Below are 22,148 nucleotides of genomic sequence, written 5' to 3'. Positions count from 1 at the left end.
AACTGTCTATAGCTCTGACCTATATATACCTACCATCTGTCTATAACTCTTACCTATCTATACCTACCACCTGTCTATAACTCTGACCTATCTATACCTACCACCTGTCTATAACTCTGACCTATCTATACCTACCATCTGTCTATAACTCTGACCTATCTATACCTACCACCTGTCTATAACTCTGACCTATCTATACCTACCATCTGTCTATAGCTCTGACCTATATATACCTACCATCTGTCTATAACTCTGACCTATCTATACCTACCATCTGTCTATAACTCTTACCTATCTATACCTACCACCTGTCTATAACTCTGACCTATCTATACCTACCACCTGTCTATAACTCTGACCTATCTATACCTACCAACTGTCTATAGCTCTGACCTATATATACCTACCATCTGTCTATAACTCTTACCTATCTATACCTACCACCTGTCTATAAGTCTGACCTATATATACCTACCATCTGTCTATAACTCTGACCTATCTATACCTACCACCTGTCTATAACTCTGACCTATCTATACCTACCACCTGTCTATAACTCTGACCTATCTATACCTACTATCTGTCTATAACTCCGACCTATCTATACCTACGACCTGTCTATAGCTCTGACCTATCTATACCTGCCGTCTGTCTATAACTCTGACCTATCTATACCTACGACCTGTCTATAACTCCGACCTATCTATACCTACCACCTGTCTATAACTCTGACCTATCTATACCTACCATCTGTCTGTAAGTCCGACCTATCTATACCTACCACCTGTCTATAACTCTGACCTATCTATACCTACCAACTGTCTATAACTCTGACCTATCTATACCTACCATCTGTCTATAACTCTTACCTATCTATACCTACCATCTGTCTATAACTCTGACCTATCTATACCTACCGTCTGTCTATATTTCAAACCTATCTACACCTACCACCTGTCTATATCCCAAACCTATTTACACCTACCAACACACTAACTCCGACCTATATATACCGACTTATCTTAATACACAATACCAACCGAGTAATGCTTCGACATGGGTATGCCTTCCACCTGTTTATAGCTAAACTTGATATATAGCTAGCATTAGTCGGAAACTACCACGTTTATACAGCTTGTACATTAACGTATCAAGTCGCCTTGCACCTGCGCCTCTACTAGAACTCATATGTCACATATTTATCACACATGATACTTACTGAATCCTGGTGGAGGTGTCTCCAGTTCCCCAGTAGTTGTGGTGAACCTCCTTGTGGTAGTGGTTGGTACAGTAGTGGTAGGTTTTGGTGTCGGGGTTGTAGTAGTTTTTCGCCTCCAGAACCAAGTCCACATCGGAGGAATAGTTGGTTTTTGAGTCGTCGGTCGTGGTTTTGGAGTAGGATATGGAATTGGTCGTAGTGTTGGTCTCAGTGTTGGTATTGGTGTTGGACGTGGAGTTGGCCGTGGAGTTGGGTTTGGAGTGGGTCGCGGAGTGGGGCGCGGAGTGGGGCGTGGAGTTGGTCGTGGAGTGGGGCGTGGAGTGGGGCGTGGAGTAAGTTTTGGAGTAGGACGAGGTGTTGGTCGTGGAGTTGGTTTTGGGGTAAGCTTTGGGGTCGGTCTCGGTGTTGGTCGTGGAGTTGGTCTTGGGGTTAATTTTGGTGTAGGCCGTGTAGTTGGACGAGGAGTTGGTCGTGGAGTTGGTTTTGGGGTTAGTCTTGGTGTTGGACGGAGAGTTGGTCGTGGAGTTGGTCGCGGTGTTGGTTTTGGAGTGGGGCGAGGTGTTGGCCGTGGAGTTGGTTTTGGGGTAAGTTTTGGGGTCGGTCTCGGTGTTGGTCGTGGAGTTGGTCTAGGAGTTGGTTTTGGAGTGGGGCGTTTAGTTGGTGGTTTTGGTGTTATTTTTGGGGTGGGACGAGGTGTTGGTCGAGGAGTCGGTTTTGGGGTAAGTTTTGGAGTGGGGCGTGGAGTTGGCCGAGGAGTTGGTCGAGGAGTCAGTTTTGGGGTAGGACGAGGTGTTGGTCGAGGAGTTGGTTTTGGAGTAAGTTTTGGAGTGGGGCGTGGAGTCAGTTTTGGGGTAGGACGAGGTGTTGGTCGAGGAGTTGGTTTTGGAGTAAGTTTTGGAGTGGGGGCAGGAGTTGGTCGAGGAGTTGGTTTTGGGGTAAGTTTTGGAGTGGGACGAGGCGTTGGCCGCGGAGTTGGTTTTGGGGTCGGACGAGGTGTTGGGCGTGGAGTTGGTTTTGGGGTAAGTTTTGGAGTGGGACGAGGCGTTGGCCGCGGAGTTGATTTTGGGGTGGGACGAGGTGTTGGGCGTGGAGTTGGTTTTGGGGTAAGTTTTGGATAGGGGCGTGTAGTTGGCTGTGGAGTTGGTTTTGGTGTTAGTAAAGGGGTGGGACGAGGCGTTGGCCGTGGAGTTGGTTTTGGGGTAAGGCGAGGAGTAGGTCGAGGGGTTGGTAGAGCAGGTGCAGCACATATTTCATGCACCAATCGATCGTTTACGAAATCCTTGAATTCGTCGAACCGTGGTAAGTAATATACATGATGGCGCCCAACAGTGCCGGTCATAACATTAAGCTCGTACTCCCTAGTGTTGCTAGTGATACCCACAACAAATATATCAATGCCTGCACGTCTAGCCAGGAACGCCTGTTGGGCAACATTAACAGGGGAAGGTGATAGACCGTATGTTACAATGACGCCAATCCGTCTTACTCCAGGCCGGAAGTTAGATGCAAACATCCGGTTCATTTCCAGCAGTCCTAGATGAAAAGAAATAGCGTAAAATCAGATAGATCAGTTATTCACGACGAAGTAAAAAACAAAAAAAAACCCAAAAAAACAGAGAAGGTAAATTGCCCTGACGGCCAACGAAAAACAAAGTGAAATATTTATATATACATATGTTAGTGAAAAAGCAATTAAACTATATATTTTTTTGTACCTAGATCTGTCCGTGTACCGGTCCCAGAGGTTTTGGTCTCGTAGACAAACACTTTCAGTCCTTCCTTGTCAGCAGAAATGTTGTGTTTTTCCACATGTTTCGCGTCACTGTACTGTATGAATCCTATGTGGGAGTTTCTTGGGTAAATTGGTGGCGTCATAGATTCAATAAGACTGACGACACCGCACTTTATGTCCGTGAAATTTTGCCTCGTGATGGTATTTGAACCATGAATTACAATTACAATATCCATGACGAGGGGACACCCTGTGAAACAGAACGAAAAGTAAAGTGATCTTAACAGTAAACATATTGCAGACCTGGGTATATGTTTTATATTGAAATTATATTTTATGGTGCTAAGTAAATACTAAACGTAACAAAGGAGTAAAGTAAAAATGATGCAAAAGGCATTATAACTATAATAAATGGTGCAAACTTGCATAACAACACACATATACATTGGCTGTCGAAACCTTTGGTAAAACAACAATATCTTTAACCATGTAGTAATCTATAAACATTCAGTTTGCACAACTTTATGCATCACATACTTACTGAATAGCGGACTTGGTGTGAAAGTCATCGGCGTTGTACTTTTCTCTGGAGGTAATGGGATTTGAGTTGTACTTGGTGAAGTTTCCTCTGGTTCCTCTGAACTTCCCTTTGGGGGTAACGGCGTTGGTGTTGTCACTTTCGAAGTCTCCTCTGTTTCCTCTGAACTTCCCTTTGGGGGTAACGGCGTTGGTGTTGTCACTTTTGAAGTTTCTTCCGTTTCTTCTGAACTTCCCTTTGGGGGTAACGGTGTTGGTGTTGTCACTTTCGAAGTCTCCTCTGTTTCTTCTGAACTTCCCTTTGGGGGTAACGGCGTTGGTGTTGTCACTTTCGAAGTTTCCTCTGTTTCTTCTGAACTTCCCTTTGGGGGTAACGGCGTTGGTGTTGTCACTTTCGAAGTTTCTTCAGAACTTCCCTTAGGTGGAATCGGCGTTGGTGTTGTCTTTGGTGATGTTCTCCTTGGAATAAAACGCATAGGAGTTGTGCGTTCAGTCGAATCATCGGAATTTTCTGAAGAAGAAGACGAAGACGATGAAGAAGAAGACGATGAGGAAGAAGACGAAGACGATGAAGAAGAAGAAGAAGAAGAAGAAGACGAAGACGAAGAAGAAGGAACCTGGGTCGAAGAATCGTTGCTTTCGCCACTCTCAGATGAATCGTCAGAATCTTCCGATGGACTAGCTGATTTCGGTACACGATCTTCAGTGGAGTCGTCATTTTCCTCTGGTTTTTCCAAAGATGTAACCACATTTTGCGTTGTTTGATCAAGAGAAGAGTCTTTTGGTTTGTCATCGTCTTTGCGCATGCTTTCAGTGTTACCATTACCGTTATCGCCAGACTTAGTCGGGCTGTCATCACCTTTGCCAGAATCACCACCATCATCACTGGTATTATCATCACTCGTCTCGGCTGGAGTATCATCGTCTTTACCAGTGTTTTCATCGTTATTACTACCACCACCATCAATATTATCATCACCAGTCTTGACCTGGTCATCATCGTCTCCGCCAGTGCTTTCAGTGTTATCATTGTCACCATTACCAATCTCGGCCGAGTTTTCATTTGCTTTGCCAGTGTTTTTTGTTTTATCATCGTCACCATCAGACCCAATATTGGCCGGCGTGTCATTGTCTTTGTCAGTGAGTTTATTATCATCATTATTTTCATCGTCCCCACTATCGGCCTGAGTGTCATCGTCTTTGCCAGTGTTTTCAGCGTTGTTACTACCGTCACCACCATCAACATTATCCTCGTCTCCTCCAGTGATTCCTGTGTTGGCATTGTCATCATTACCAATTTCTTTGCCAGTGACTTCAGTGTTTTCATCATCACCATTATCGCCACTCGTCTCGTCGGCTGGGTTGTCATCGTCTCTGCCAGTGTTTTTAGTTTTATCATCGTCGTTATCATCATCCCCAATGTTTGCCGGCGTGTCATCATCTTTGTCGGGCATTTTATCATCATCATTATTTTCATCGTTCCCACTGTCGGCCTGAGTGTCATCATTTTCCCCAGCGTTTTCAATGTTGTTATAACCAAAATCATCATTATCCTCACCTGTCATAGCCAGGATGTCATTGACTATATCAGTGATTTTATCATCATCATCAAATTCATCGTTCCCACTATCGGCCTGAGTGTCATCGTTTTCCCCAGCGTTTTCAGTGTTGTTATTACCAATATCATCATTATCCTCACCAGTCTTAGCCAGGATGTCATTGACTATATCAGTGATTTTATCATCATCATTAAATTCATCGTTCCCACTATCGGCCTGAGTGTCATCGTTTTCCCCAGCGTTTTCAGTGTTGTTATTACCAATATCATCATTATCCTCACCAGTCTTAGCCAGGATGTCATCGTCTTTATCAGTGATGTTATTATCATCATTATTTCCATCGTTCCAAGTACCGGCCGGGTTGTCATCGGCCTTGTCAGTGAATTTAGTGTCATCATCATCCTTATCATCACCAATCTCATCGCCTTTGCCACCATCGTGAGCTTTTTCTGATTCATCGTCGTCAATGATAGTTTTATAATGTATTATGTTACTGGCGTCCCGGTACTTGTCATTACGTGGCCGTTTGATGGGGAAACCGATATCTGTAAAAAAAAACAACAATGTACGATGTAAACACTGAATGAGGTTCATGCATATTAATCTAGACTCGCCATAAAATAGGACACTTTAACGCACTTCTTGTGTTAGCTAATATATACTTAGTATATATACAGGTGGTATCTATCATTAGAAAAGGCGAAAATATTGTGTATAACAAGAATCATCGTAAAAAATGACAAAAGACAAATGTTCATGTTTCATCTCATTTGAAAAAAATCCAATTCCGAAAAAAAAAAAATTCAAAAAATAATTATACATCGTGAGTATTCTTTAACAGGCAGAATACAAATTGTATGTTGTTGAAAAGATTTTGAACTTTTTTTTTTGAAGCCCTGGTATAATAGAAGTTTCAATTGACAGGCATAGTAGATGTTATCCAGGCTATTGTTACTTCATTCCTTACCCACAAGGTCATCTAAAGATATCTCGTCGTCATCCCACCACAACTGGGCATGCGCAGATAGCCATAAGCAGCACATGAATGACATCAGCAGAATGGCAACTCTTTTGTAAGAGGCCATCTCTAATCTGAAAGAAAAAAAAAACCCTTCCGATTAAAATATATATAGGGAATGACATCGTCCTTTAAATAAAAGTCATGTGTAAGGTACACAGGAAAATGTCGACACACATAGACAAAAGTCAGACCTCAATATCGACACACACGGTCAAAATCAGATATCTATGTCGACACACATGGACAAAGTCAGATCTCAATGTTGACACACATGGACAAAAGTCAGACCTCAATGTCGACACACACGGTCAAAATCAGATCTCTACGTCGACACACATGGACAAAGTCAGATCTCAATGTTGACACACATGGACAAAAGTCAGACCTCAATGTCGACACACACGGTCAAAATCAGATCTCAATGTCGACACACATGGACAAAGTCAGATCTCAATGTCGACACACATGGACAAAAGTCAGACCTCAATGTCGACACACACGGTCAAAATCAGATCTCTATGTCGACACACATGGACAAAGTCAGATCTCAATGTCGACACACATGAACCAAAGTCAGATCTCAATGTTGACACACATGGACAAGAGTCAGATCCTAATGTCGACACACATGGACAAAGTCAGATCTCAATGTCGACACACATGGACAAAAATGGAAACAACATAAGATGAAGCTTAATAATCGGCCAAGATATCGCGAAATGTTAGTTGGTTTACAGTATTACATATCATGTTAAAATTATTTCACATTTTCAATACAGATTTAACATTGATCACACGATACTTTTTCATATAAACAATCTCACTAATTAAACATCGTATAGTTGCTGAAGATATTAGATACTGTATCAGACTCCTACAACATTATATTTAAATATCACACATCATACAAATGGGGGGAAATCTTACCTGCAGAAATTAATCTAACTGAATTTAACAATGTTATACCAGACTATTTATAAAGGTTTCCTGCTTTATATAAAAAGTAGCCGATGAGTCTTCTATGCACAAGTTCATGATTCTAAAATTAGTAATAGATAATGACATCTAGGATGTTGATTCAATACCGGAAACAATAGCTAACATTTTTGTAAGAAAAAAATTAGTCATGATTTTTAATCCCTCCAGATTCATAGTCACGATCTCATTTTGTGGTTTAAAGAAAATAAACCACTGAGTATATGCATTCTTTATGACGGACAACGAGAGAGATTAAACAAAAAACTTCAAATGTTGGTAAAACTATAAACTTGATGCTTTATGTAATTCATGATTATTTTAGACATGATTTCGTTTTAAACGTATTCATTTTACAGTAATAGCCTTTTCATATGGCAAGAAGCTATATTTTCACAGCTTTTAGAAATGTGCTTGAAAGTACTTTATATAATCATATTTCATATGGCACAAGAGAACACATTATTTTCTTCACAAATGTATAGTATTTTTTTAGACTGCCAATGAAGCCTCCCCAAATGATATATCATACGGAGAAATTATTTATACATGAACGTGTTACGTATTGTTCACCTTTCTTTAAAAAAAAAATAATCATGGGATCCGTGCTGTGTTCCATTTTTATCACACGTACAATTACAAGGGTTACATTTATCTCTAAACGAAAACTTATTTAAATAAACATTTGAAAAAAAATATCTGTAAAGAATATTATGCATAATTAAAAAATTATTTTTAATTAATTAAGTGAAAATTGCACGTACCTGTTATAATTAATATCCGTTGGAGGTGTTTAGAGCTTTGGTACAATGTGTTAGTGATCTCTAAATGAGGTTAGGTTTTTAGGAGTGTACATATTATGATAAGTTCAAAGTACGAGCTAATTAATTCTTAGCAATGTATATACATTTTGGCGTCAAAACAAATTAGCCTTATTTCTATCTGACTTCTTGATTACTTTGATTGGCTAAAATAACTTAATCACGTCGCATATGTTTGGCTCTCAGCAACATCAAAAATCAAATGTCAAAGGCGGATCGTCACACAAGCGCAATAAACTATAATCACAAACTGGTCATATAACTATCCCAGTCTTCATAATCGAATCTGAGTGCCGAAGTTTCAATGTGACATCTGCAATCGATTACCAGCACGTGGAATGTTTGAAATGATAAATTTGCATTTAATGATTACTTAAGTTATTGTATTGACATAACTTTTTCTGTCCTGGAACGTGGATCTACGGTCCTGTCTCGGTATCAAACGTTACTTATATGGACGAGCAAGTGCTGGAGGCTAGTGTGTAACAGATTGAGACGACCCCCAGTATTGGAAGCCAGCGGCCATATTCCTTTGAATAATGCGGACGATTATACGATTGTGATTATCATTAGAAATACATGTATTCTATTCTGTCACCGCGACACCGTTGTCATCTCTCCTACTTCAAGGTAGATTAATGAGTTTCATTGTCTAAACGAGACGAAATCTTATTTGTCTGTATTGATTTAAGCATTTAATAGGGTACAACTCTTCATAATGCTTTATTGTTTAACAAACACGACCGACTTAAACTGTTGTTGCGCAACAATTCCAAATTAGATATGCGGAGATGAAGATTAATTACCGTTTGATTCAGTCGTAAGCTGAAACTCATTTATTCATTATAATTATGTATTTTAAACTATCGTGTTATTATCCGTTAGAATATCGCATGATAAATAAGATAAAAACTATAAACAGTACAGTTTATTCATTTTAGGCGGTCCCCTGTTGTTGCCTTTTTGATAGAAAACGAAATCATTTTCTTAACGTTTCACACGCTTAATTTACTGCACTTATGAAAAAATCGATATTTTAACTATTATTTTTTGCCTAGATATTCTGCCAGTGTTATTCTTTCATTTTTTATGCCAATATATATACCTTAGTTCTGGTTGGACACAGATATTTTTTAAATTTCGAGAGTTTCTGTTCCTCTATTTTCTGATGATTTGACACGTGCGATAAAGAAAATACAACAATCTCGTTGAACATCTAAAGAATTGAGGAACCGTACTGTATAATAGACGGTGGATTTGTATCCATTACCTATCGTAAATAAAACGATATACCTATACCTATACCGTTTATTGTCATTGATGTCTATGGCGGATGTTTTTGGCTTTTGTCCTGTGAAGAAACGTATAAAGCCGCAATCATATATTATCTGTATCTTAATCACGCGCGGCACAATAGACGAGTTCCGGTTTGCATTTATAATCAAATCATTGAAATAGCTGCCTTTTTTACCGAATCAAACAATGCTACCATTACATCATCAACTACATGTATTACATAGTTATGCGAATGCAGGCGTTGTCAAAATGAATGCGGTAGTTAACAAGAAAATTCCAGGTGTGAGCGAGACACAGGAATGTTTCCATGCGTGTCCTCCTTAGTTATCAGTGTTAATTGAATTCAAATACTAATTCTACATTGTGTGCAGTTGATTAAAATATAATTTGTAATTATTTTTAACAATGGTTTTCATATATAGATGTATTAGTACCTTACATGAGTGAATCCTAATTAGCTGAAGACGATTGTGACCTTCGTAACCATTTTCTCGTTATATCACAGTTCCGGATGAGTGATTTATGACTGAAAATTGAGGGTTGAGCTATATTGTCGATCGTATACGTTATACCGCTGGATAAAGATATGGACAAATGAAGAATCAATAAAAAGTTCCTTGGAAATTGTAAAGGGTAGAAAAAACGAGATGTACTGAATGGATAAATGTCTTCTACCTCATCGACGACACATAGAAATCAAACGATTTAACAACTCAAAAGGATAAAGGACGAAGGGTAGTGAAAAAAAAGAAGAAGAAAAAAAACCAACAAAAAACAAAAAGAACACACACCATGTAAAGCAATGAGGAAATTAAACAAGGGGACATCGGAGAAGGAAGTTGATGGTACCATACTCGCGCCCTTCCGTCCTAGCCAACAAGTCCGTCCTAGCCAACACGAGTGATTGTATGTGTTTGGCAGTGTCACGAAGCCGTCAAAAGTAGATTTGGCTGTCAGCATTCACATCTTTGAATATCAAATCCAATAAAAGTACACACCGCAGGTGTTGCAATCAAGAAAGGTAAACTTCATGATTTGATTATAAAAATTAGCATGTTGTTTGCCGATCTGTAACGATCTTTTTTTTCATATTCATGAGCAATGTCGTCCATTTGATTGTGACATAACATTATTTCATTTTTCTTCAAAAACCCCCCAAAAACCCCAGCAAAAAACAAAAATAAAGAAAAAAATCAAAAAATCTTTGGATGCAAACACAAGCTAGTTGCAAAGCAGGAAACTAGCATATATATTGAAAGATTAAATTAAAAGAGTTTGACATTCCTAAACTGTCATACACTGGTCTTTGCACCAAATTAGTCAGGGGAACTCACTTTAGGTCGTGTTGTACAAGATTTGTCATGTTCTGTTAAATTAAAATCTATCGAAATATTTGTTGATGACAACAGTGTATTGCTCTATGCACCTTTCTGTACTGTAAGTGTTTAGTTATGTTAATCGTTAGTTTGTAATTAATGACATTGTCAGAACGTTTTGTATTTTACAGTGCATTTAATTCTCCAACACCTTTTGACAGTTACCTGACATCTAGTGTCATTTGTCGGTTACATGGGCATGTGCTCTTTCCCCATATCACACGATTATCTATGAAATATTGCTTTCATGGTCCAAATCCCTATTATCTATATTAGTTTTATTATGTGATTTGCTAGATAGAATGATGTCCTACAACGTTAAACAAAACTTCATCGCCTTATGATGACTCTAAAGGAAAAGTGGTGAGATAAGAACGATTGGAATGGAAACTCCGATTTCCACAGTAAGCCCCATCGCGCGTTTCCATCAGGACCAGCAAGAGTATTCAGTATAGGTTTGTTTCAGTTGATGACTATAACGACAGAAGATGGTCGTGTGTGTAACTTTAAAAGTGATGCATAAAAACATTATTTTTGTTAGTGCAAGATAAACAGGCACTACAAACTAGGTAGACTCTCTTTTGTTGGTATGTGTCTGATATGCTTTAGTTTTAAATTATGATAATGTGGTGCTTTAAGAGATTGTAATTGGAAGGATGTCCTATTGCATTATGTCGTATGGGAAAATGAGTAATTATGTATGTTTTTTATTTGATTGTATATGTCTATAGTTAAGGCTTCTTCTTGTCGTGTCCTGTGGTCTGCAGGGATGACGATATTTATGTTTCCGGCCACGAGTTGATGCATGATTTTGTAAAAAAAAAAAGAAAAAAAAAAAAGAGTCGTGTTCCTGTTCTGTAAGTCAGGAGCAATGTTGTAGTTGTAATAAAATAGATTAAGTTTACATGATTTGAACAATTTCTTTCATTGGATTACTTGATTACGACAGTATTGAATGTCCACACATTATAGTAAACTAAAGCAGGTATTTATATTACCCATACATACAACAGAATTCAAGATAATGTCTTGTTTATGCAGGTGTCCAGAAAACCAAGATTTCTGTTTTTATAACTTAACCTAAAAAATGTATTTCCCCCCTAGCTTAGAATCTTGGAAATCTAACAAGATCATTGTTTTTCACAATTATCACTTAAGATGCCATTTTACATACTGTTAAATTCTTATCCGAACTAACATATGCAGATTACTTATTTATCTATTCCGTTCATGTTTAATATGAAGATCAAATATACAATTCCTAATTTATTCCTCTTCTGTAGTGGTGTTGTGCATGTATAACTATTTGAGGCGAATGCATTCTATGTAAATTTTTCACCTGGCATTTGTCATCGTAATTTCCCTCGTTGCGCTGATATGTTATGTCGTTACGAAATCACATACATTCGACGTTACTCACTGCAATCGCGCCAGGATAACGATAAAATGTGCCATTTCCATCACTAGGAAACGTTACCTGTTTAAATTTATTTAAATGCCACACACAGCGTCGGTAAATTGATAATTATATGAAATTCACACCAAAATACATCTATATATAAATATGAAAGTTTTAAATGTGCAAAAATAATGTGATAAATACATATGTTTATCATTTTAGGAATAAATGCATTGAATATTTCAAATAAATAATGAACTTTAATGCTTTTCTTCAACATGTATACCGGTATATGTCGTAGTTTAAATCCAATTTTTAAAATGACCAAATCAAAAGAATGAAGGGTCTTTGCAGCTCTCCATCCAGACTGAGACATTTTTATGACCTATTTTGCGTCCTCTTATCAATACTTTAGGCCCTCAGTATCACTGACAAGTCCTAGAAGGACAAAACAGCTGTAAGGTCCAGTTTAATTCATTTTTGCCCTAATGTATCTAAATCTAAATTTCTTTTGGAAGATACTAATATCATATGTGTTCTTTGTACAATCCTTTGTCCTTACATCTATTTTCTCTTATCTTGATCTTTCAGTTTTGTATCAATGTGGTTTGATAGATCTAAATATATATGTAGTATTTCATTCGGTCACTTTGTCTTTCTATCAATAGGTAACAGGTTTGAGCCGGGTACTGCATTTATCACTAATAAGATGACAGTTGGCTTATTCTACCAGACCAAAATTATTATACGTTCATTATTATAAAATTATATGCTTTTCTTCTTTTTGATTGGCTAAATGTGATTCTCAAAGAAAGTAATATTGACCGACCGTTGATGAAAAAAATACCGTGTGTTCCTTATTCTGAATATATTTCACATGTGATTACCAAACAGTGTCCAATATTTACATAATTTACATACATGATAAGCAAGCAATAACTCTGAAAGAAATTACATATATATTGAAATTTAATGTGTTCTTGGTGTATTGTTTTATTGGTTGGCTTATGTGGCATTTTTGTTACGTTGTTAATTAGTTAATAATGGTAAATGATGACGTATCTTTGTGTACACTCTTAATTGCCAGTCTTAGAATTTGTCATTATATGTTAAAATAGTTTCGACTTTTCGTTGTGATTGATACATGGAGGTCTCAACATTTTTGGTCGGTTAATAAAACTATATACTGACTATTGACCTCATTAAAAGGTTAGAATGATATTGTGTATACATTAATGTGAATTTTACAATTATATGTGTCACATATTTATTCAATACTAATCAAATTTTATCAGGGAATTTTTAGTACAATAGGTTTCCTCTGTAACACTTACCTGTAATTTTTAATATTATATAAAACTACTACAAAAACTTATCCAATCCTCGAGCTCTGTTTGCTCCAAAGTTGCAGAATAAAATACCAAACAATGTGAATGGCTGTAAAATCTTGGCATACCCCTTGTTAAAAGGGGGCAGCCGTATACTATATTGAATATAGTATAACTTATTTCCTAAAGAGGCTACTCCGTCAAGTAGACAATATGATGCATTGAACATTTGATAAACTGTTAAGTTTAAAGTCGATAAATAATTTATTGTGCTTGAAGAAATCATATTGTGCCCAGCCTCTAGATTTTTAATGCAACTTTCGGTCTTGTAAGTTATCATTATCAGTACGCTGTTTTTACTTTTTTTTTTTTTTAATTTGTTTGTGTTAATTAGGTATACACTTTTGTATTTCTATATTGTGGGTGCCATTTTATGCATTGTTTGTGAGGAGCAATCATGACGGCGGTATAGGTAGATATTTCTTAATGTTTGTACACAATGTTTTGACTTGTCAAAATGTGTGACACTGGAATAAAATATTTAATTGATTGATTGATTGATCATTGTATATACCGTAGATGATGTATCCTTAACTCTCTATTCATTATCATTATTCTATATAGATTGGTTAAAATAAAGCGTGCAGATTACATTAATCCGTATCCACAATGAAAAAATATTTGATTGATGCATTCATTGACAGACTATAAAGGAAAATTTCCATGTATTTCATCATAATGTCGACAACTTTGAAATATTAATGAATAAAATCTGATATAGCGACCACGACATTGATTGACAACCTTAATCTAAGATTGATTCGTCAATGTGAAACGATACAGGATTAACGCATGTTTAAAAGTTATGACATTTGTGTTTAATTGTATTTAAAAGTTTGTGTTTGATTTTAATTAAGTGTTTTTTTATTTCACAATAACATTTCATAGAAAACATTTTATCAAACAATGGGACTTATGTAAATCTGTCTCGTTTATCTATTAAAACAGCATTATAGACGCAGCAACTGATACATTATAGAACAGAAAAAAAAATCCATAGAACGGAAAGAAAAACAGTTCAGGTCTGACTTAAGGACTTACAATTGCATTTGCGATTTATTATCATACTATTATACCTATGTATGGTTTCATATAAATCCTGATTTTCCCTTTTTGTTGAAAAATTCTTCATGCATTTTATATCTAGGCTGCAAAATATTCTTTAATTTAAATATTTGCTACAAGTAGCTCATAATCCATATTACAACATTTGCTTAGATACCTTATGATGCTCCTAACGTTCACATTGAGGAGAAACAGCTGTTGGTGTAGTTTTATAATGTATAAACTATTTGAATTTGTTTTTTAGATGCGTGTCTTTGGTAAAAACCAAGAGGAGTAAGAAGACAAAGAAATATCAGTATAATAAAGGCAAGGAAAGCAAAACGGACGAAAAATAGATAAAAGGATCCTCCTAGTGAAGATATCCTTGCACATGGCTAACCATTTCTTCTGCCTTTGTTGAATCAAGGGACAGTAAACCAATTATTCTTTTCGCTCAGGCGAACAAACTTTACCAAGGTCAATATTGAGACAATGTCTAAATAGGCGTTAGTAAAGGAAATGTATAGAGAGAACAGACAATTGAAACAACTCAAAGTGATAGAAGAAATGTAACAGATGATTTCTGATAGTTGTCATATCCATAAACGGGGGTGACAATTCTAACTGATCATTGTCCAGGATATTGTTAAGGAAGGTTATGTAGTACATATAGACTCCGTTCCTCTGTAACATTATTGTTGGCGTTGGGGAGCCTTTAGGTCCTTGGTCCAATCTAGTACCTATATGACATTGATGAGACATTGAGAGTCAAGACAACCAGTAAATACCTACTACCTATACAGTGATCTACATATGGTTACCATAGAAAAAGAATAGAATTAACATCAAAAACGTTATGCACAACTTCAGGAAAAGCCTATGTTATCACACGGGTACGCGGGATAAATATATCTATAATTATAGAGAATTATAGGATAATTAATTGATTATGTAGGGTTTATATCAATTTATCTATATGGTATATTGTATAGTCGAGTGAGTGGGCGTGTAAGCATTGTCTATTTGTTTATGTAACGTATTTCTTATAAATGTATATGTTATAGATAGTTGAATATATTTCTTTGTCGTGAAGTCCATTAGTTGATTTGTGGAACCGGCCTATTCCCACAATTCTTGACATTCTGCATGTAGTACGAAAAAAGTATATATGGTTTCCTCTATGCATGATTCATACAAGGCAATTAAATTTCAGGTCTAAACTCTTATTTTTAAGCATGCTATTTCTAATGGCTTCCTCGTTACTGCCTAGATGTTGGCCTTTGAGTTGAGCATTAGCATATATGTTTCATCCATAGGTCTTGATATACAAAAGCCAAATGCAAAAATGACACTGTACAGCAAGTTCCCTCATAATAGGACTTTTACACCTCGTGGTGGTTTACGATAAGTATATTTGTTTTCACTCCTGGACCTACATGGTCGTCCAGAATTAGTAACTTTGTCATGTTGCCCCCTTAAGGCATTCTATACGGAAGCCGTACTGATTAACCAAAGTATTAACATAAAACAAGGATATACCAGGCAAAAAAAGTCAATAACACATTACTTTATCTACAGCCTTTTACGGTGGTACGGAAGTCCAGGTATACAGAAAGACTGTGTCGTTAGTTATAAAAGTCTAGTATTTATCTTTTGTATGTAAAAGAAGTATTTTCACAATAACAATTGGGTATGTATAGTTTTCTTATAAACTGTTTAGCTGAGCCACATTATACTGTAGCTGACATTATTACAATGTTAAATCTACACTATCCGTCATGTTAAGGTCATTTAAGTATAACTTATCATGATAATTAAGTATACTTTCTAAAGACTATACTCTACCTTACTTCATAGGCATTGTGACCAAGGGTCACCCATATATGTCATTTACAATATTAATTGGTTGGAAAATTAACATAAATTTGATATAAAACAATACTGCATATGTATGTGGTGTTTCATCGTAACATATATAAACTGAACATATAACAAGGTTGTAACCTCTTTACGCAAGAATTAATTAAGCTGATCAAAGTTTGCATGGTGTGAATTGACATTCTTATATGCAATTTGTTCCAATAATCCATATATATTTCATCCCTTAAATCATATTGGGATAAGTAGGTAAAATAATGTTTTATCTTGAACGAGCATGGTTGCATGTTTCTACTAGAATCGACGATGTCTATAGTATTATCAACTAGATTTGACATATTTGTGATTATGGTGTTGGTTTTGTTCTTGTTGGGGATGGATTATCTCCTAATATAGAACTAGCCAGTATATCTACTGATACGATTATGAATGATTATCATCAATTAGTGTCTTAGTGTTGGATTATCTATTCGCGGGAAAGTTGGGTAAATTATCCATCGGGAGAACAATGGTTGAAGTATCTATCTTTGACGAAAATCATCAACAGTATTCGAGATGATAATTGGATTATGCAAAGGCAACAACGATTACTGGATTATCTCAGGGAACGATGATTACTGAATTATCTACAGGCAACGACGATTACTGGATTATCTACAGGGAACGACGATTACTAGATTATCTACAGGGAACGACGATTACTGGATTATCTACAAGGAACGACGATTACTGGATTATCTAGAGGGAGCGATGATTACTGGATTGTCTAAAGGGAACGACGATTACTGGATTGTCTACAAGGAACGACGATTACTGGATTATCTAGAGGGAGCGATGATTACTGGATTGTCTAAAGGGAACGACGATTACTGGATTGTCTACAAGGAACGACGATTACTGGATTATCTAGAGGGAGCGATGATTACTGGATTGTCTAAAGGGAACGACGATTACTGGATTGTCTACAAGGAACGACGATTACTGGATTATCTACAGGGAACGACGATTACTAGATTATCTACAGGGAACGACGATTACTGGATTATCTACAAGGAACGACGATTACTGGATTATCTAGAGGGAGCGATGATTACTGGATTGTCTACAGGGAAGCGCATCACCATGTGTAACCGAATAATACATGTCACATTTAATTATTGTTTTAACATATTGCTTAATTACGATTGTTTATGCAAGTCTGGTAGAGGACATTAAAGAACATATTAAAATCACATTACACACTCCTATGCCGTAAATGACATTAATTTAGTACAAAGCAAGTATGATTTAATCAGCTGTGTGCTTTATGTATTAATTATTGCTTGGGATATGGAATTATAAAAGAATAATTCATGCTATAATTTTGTTTGGGTAAAATGAGATAATAAAACAAAAACGATGTTTAAGGAAACAAATAAAATGTCAATCAAATAAATTCATGCATGTTTTCATGTGGTAATCCTGTAATTTAAAATGCACAGTTTATATGCTAATATAGAGTTTAACGAATAAGTACGTACTTTTTTTTGCTAGAATGACACACCTAGCACTACATACCATGAACATGTGACTAGGATTTTTCTGTATCAGAATTAATTGATCAATGCCAATTCCTCCTTCAAACATTATGTTGTAATTATATGAAGCATGTATTTACTATGTGTTGACTTTTTTGAATGTCATTACATACATTATATTCTAAATTTGAATACCTGGACAATGCGTCGTGGTTGTCAAGTAAATAATTGGAAAATTTGACCTGATGATGTCGCTTAGCTATGTAACTTGGCGTATCTGTATCCAGGTCAATAAGTGTATTCCGTTGGTAATTAAATCTGTCATAATGGTAATTAAAATGTCCCGGCAAAGGTTAGAGTTTTCATTTAATTGTGAACTCTACATTTGTTAGTAGAATTTCATTCCAAGATATTAAGTTATTTCTTAGTCCTCTAATGATATTCGTTGTCTGAATTTTAAATGAAATACAGGCAAACCTGCCTTAGCGCCAACCTGAATTAATCGACACCTCTCATATACGACCGTAGTTTCCCCTCGCAACGTCATTTACTTATACCAGTGACCTGGTTTATGCGATCACCTGTCAGACGCGACTAACGACCATCATTTCTGTGTCCCAAACATGAAAAGTGACTTTTTCAGCGACATTCCTAGTTTCGAAACGCTTTTAAAGATTAAGAATAACTTGAGAAATGCATGAAATTTCTTATTCTGTCTCAAAAGATGCATTCAATTCCACAAAGAAATACACATGTTCATTTAAAATGTAAAACATAGTTCAGTTCTTTTACATTAACCGTCCAAATATGCTACAACCTCGTGATCTTACATAGTTTATCAAAATACTTGTATATTTGAATGTTAGAAATTAATTCTAAAATATATTTTTGATAAATGAATGGTTATTAATGGTTTTCAGTGTTGGTAAATAATGTTGTTTTGCCTGTAGATATATACATATCTGTTTTAGATGCTATACATATTATGGATCAAAATTGAAAACGTGATCTGTGACCTGGTTAATATACACATCACCTGTGTTAATTTGATTTTATCGAGGAGACTAGATTTGTTCTAACACAATTAAAACATGTTATACTTAATAACATCATATCAAATAAATATTGTCATCTTTTTCATTCTAAAAGAATAAGAATGCCAACCAGCTGTATTACGGAAGTAAATAGATCAATTACTATTAAAAGTTAAACAAAAATACTGTCTACTTTCATAGTCGTTTAGATTTCGCCATTTTTTTCCCGAGAAGATTTTGTGTAAAAGCGAAAGTTTCCAGGTATACAGTTATGGTTATTTAATGTTACAATACAAACTAAAAAGAACACTATTGGAAGCAGAAAAGAATGTAAAAAGGAGTTCAAAAATGAAAATATAACGAAAGTTAACTTAACAATTTCCATATTTGCTGTCCCTGTATGTTTTAGTAAATTATTCAAGTAACCTGACCTGCTATATACATATCATGTCCATACGTAAAAGTTTCTTCAATAAAATTTTCAAGGTTAGAGAAAAAGACAGAACTGATCTGCTGCCATCAGGGCAATGCATGCCACCACTATTCTATCTTCCATGTGTGGTACATGTATTCCATTTGTCTGAATAATGTTCTGACCGACTGGATTTCATGTAATGTAAGCAAAAAGAAAAAAAAAAAGTAAAAAGATTGCATAAAGGCCATGAGTGAAAAACACCTTGGTATATGCTGAATAATGAATACAAAATGATTTTTTTAAAAGACGCACAAGACTTTTAAATATGAATTTAGTAATATATACAAGATGTGTCACGCAATGAACTTAAAACTGCATCATACAGTTTTTTTCGTTTTTTGTTCTAGAACTAGTCAGTGATGCTAGGGGCCAAAAAGGTCCAGGAAATAATTCAGGAGATCAGAATGGGTCTGATCATATATAGAGGGGAAGGTGCATTTAACAAAAGATTAGTCTGTTAATTCTATGTGATATGACATCATGTAGACTATTAATGTGACATTAACTCTTGTAAGGATGCAAAATCGTGACAAGATACAGTATCCTGAGTAATTTTCATATTGTTACCAAACATGATTTCTGGTATTCAATAAGTAATATAAGCGTATGATGTGAACTAATCATATTGTTACTACAATAACTGTGTAACCTTTCTGGTTCCACTAAGTGTAAGTTATTAAAGGTTGAATGATAAGTGATACAATGTATTTCGAACCAGTTATATTCTGGATATACAGGACCTAATTCTAAGAAAAGAGAGGGAATGATGGAATCATCATAATTATGGAACAGCAAAGTCTATCCAATTTTGTAGATAACATGATATCAGAGCTCTAGCTATACTACCACACGTCATGGAAATTTTCGAAGATACAACACGTGAATTTTTAAAGAATCGCTATAACCTATATACTGTGTAAGTATTCCATACATCATAAATGAACCTCAATAACACAAATAACATCACCAATAACATCAATTTATACCGTTAATTACTTTATAATTGTATTATATATATTGAGTAGAACACGATCCTTTTAAAATCGTCTGATTATTATCGTGCTTTGCTAAAGGTAAAATTAAGATAATATAATCACACTTACGTCAACAAGCGTATGTGTTATCCCTGGCCCTGCTGAACACCACCTGTATCTTACACTCCCCACGATGTAGTGTGTTCACTCGCGTAATACGCCGTAGTTAAGTTGACGTCTCATGTCCATTTGTAAATTCGTTAAAGATCACGCTATCGTTCGTTGTGTAGCGTATCTACTGGAAATGAATAAGCCATATCTATTGCCTATCTAGATTAGAGTATTTTATAAATCAAAATATGACGAAAATATTGAATTTACAAAATATCACTAAATAGCGACATTTTGTATATACATTTCTATATATGTCACTATAGCGTCATAGTTATAACACGTGAGTGAGATTCTATGGCGCTATTTCTTTGATAACTACATGAACTGGTCGACATTATACAGAATACTGGAATATCGACTGTAATTCTTATTGATTGCTTCATCACTATACGCTTTAATATATAATAGAATTATCTGAGCAACTACACAATAGTGTTATTGCGATCAGTTTTCATTCTTTTCATTTGTTAGGGGCGATTTAGATTTCAATATTTCCTCGACACTTTTGGATTCTAGCAGCATAGGTCGAGTCCTAGAGGAACATATGTCTGATGAATTTATTCGGCCTTTACCGTATCTATTAAAAATTCAGATTTTAAGGTGCTGTACACGTGTCATATTTCGCACAATCATATATCACACTGAAACTTATGTTATACAGTGTTCTTACAAGCTTCATATTTAGTTTATGCAAAGGTCAAGAATGAAGATAAAGCGTAAGAAATTATTAATGTATTTTCTCGGGCAGTGCTATTTATAACAAGCTGACATAACTGTGGTTTATTGTAAAGGGGTTAAATTAAGCACGTAAACATCAGTTAGGTCTCTGGGCCACTTTTTGATAAATAAAAGCTTTCTTTTAAAAAAAGTCGGTAGTCACTTCAAGATAACGTATAGAATTACCACAATGCATGTATTTCATTTCTGTATAAAATATGTGTTTTTATGCATCAAATTAGAAATAAATCTCACACGCTTCCGTCAAGGTCAAGTGATTAATATTAGTTGATATAACTTGTTTTGCAATTGTTGTTCTTTTCACATTTACATCTAAATAACTTTAAATCTATCTTACGGTATTGTCATAACCAGAACGAAAAAAACTGCAAGTTTAGAAGAAGTCTCGTTGAATTCTCGTACGCAATGCAAGGTATGTGAGGCCATTTAGGGGTAAGAGATTTCAACTTCTTATTGATATCAAGCATCCATTCAGAGATACAATGGAGCAAAGTACGACACCAAAATGTTTAATGATTTCATTTCAACAAATTTGGCCGAAAAACTCATGCGTATATGAAAATTAGGTAATGGTGTTCTTGTTATAGAAATCTTGCATAAATTGCCAACTCCAATTTGTACCCAAACTAATATTAAGATAACTTATAAGATTGTCAACCCGAATTTGAACTGCATGTCAAGAAATGAGGGAAGACGTTAATGACAGGTTCCTTTTGGAATTTGATGAATTAAATCCATAAAAAGCAACAACAAAACCGGATTACGCTTACATGTTACATTATTTGATTGTGTTGTGTTAATTTCACTGAAAGCCATATACATACTAACATAAAATGTGATCATCATACTGCATATTATTAAAGCTGCAAATTAGTTCTTGTTGACGTTCAGGATATACTTGTTATTGTTAGACTGACATTGTACAAGGTCGCCGTGAGCCACTTTTAATGTACGCTTTAGTTTTTACTTGCTTCTATTGCCAAACACCAAT

General features: G+C 35.7%; 1 protein-coding gene across 1 annotated transcript in view; it reads right to left on the bottom strand.

Annotated features, from left to right (window-relative positions):
- The window catches only part of LOC117335790, a 34,620-nt gene extending 14,180 nt beyond the window's left edge, over positions 1 to 20,440 (bottom strand). The window contains exons 1-5 of the mRNA XM_033895980.1: positions 20,375 to 20,440; positions 6,015 to 6,139; positions 3,493 to 5,592; positions 2,935 to 3,201; positions 1,220 to 2,752 (exon numbers count right to left, since the gene is read on the bottom strand). Coding sequence (XP_033751871.1) covers positions 1,220 to 2,752; positions 2,935 to 3,201; positions 3,493 to 5,592; positions 6,015 to 6,132 — 4,018 coding nt within the window. The 5' untranslated portion in view covers positions 6,133 to 6,139; positions 20,375 to 20,440. The remainder of the gene's footprint in view (positions 1 to 1,219; positions 2,753 to 2,934; positions 3,202 to 3,492; positions 5,593 to 6,014; positions 6,140 to 20,374) is intronic.
- Between the last annotated feature and the right edge of the window lie 1,708 nt (positions 20,441 to 22,148).

This window comes from Pecten maximus, chromosome 10 (assembly GCF_902652985.1).
Source record: "Pecten maximus chromosome 10, xPecMax1.1, whole genome shotgun sequence".
In the NCBI taxonomy this organism is placed as follows: Eukaryota; Metazoa; Mollusca; class Bivalvia; order Pectinida; family Pectinidae; genus Pecten; species Pecten maximus.
This window is presented reverse-complemented; position numbering and strand designations above follow the sequence as displayed.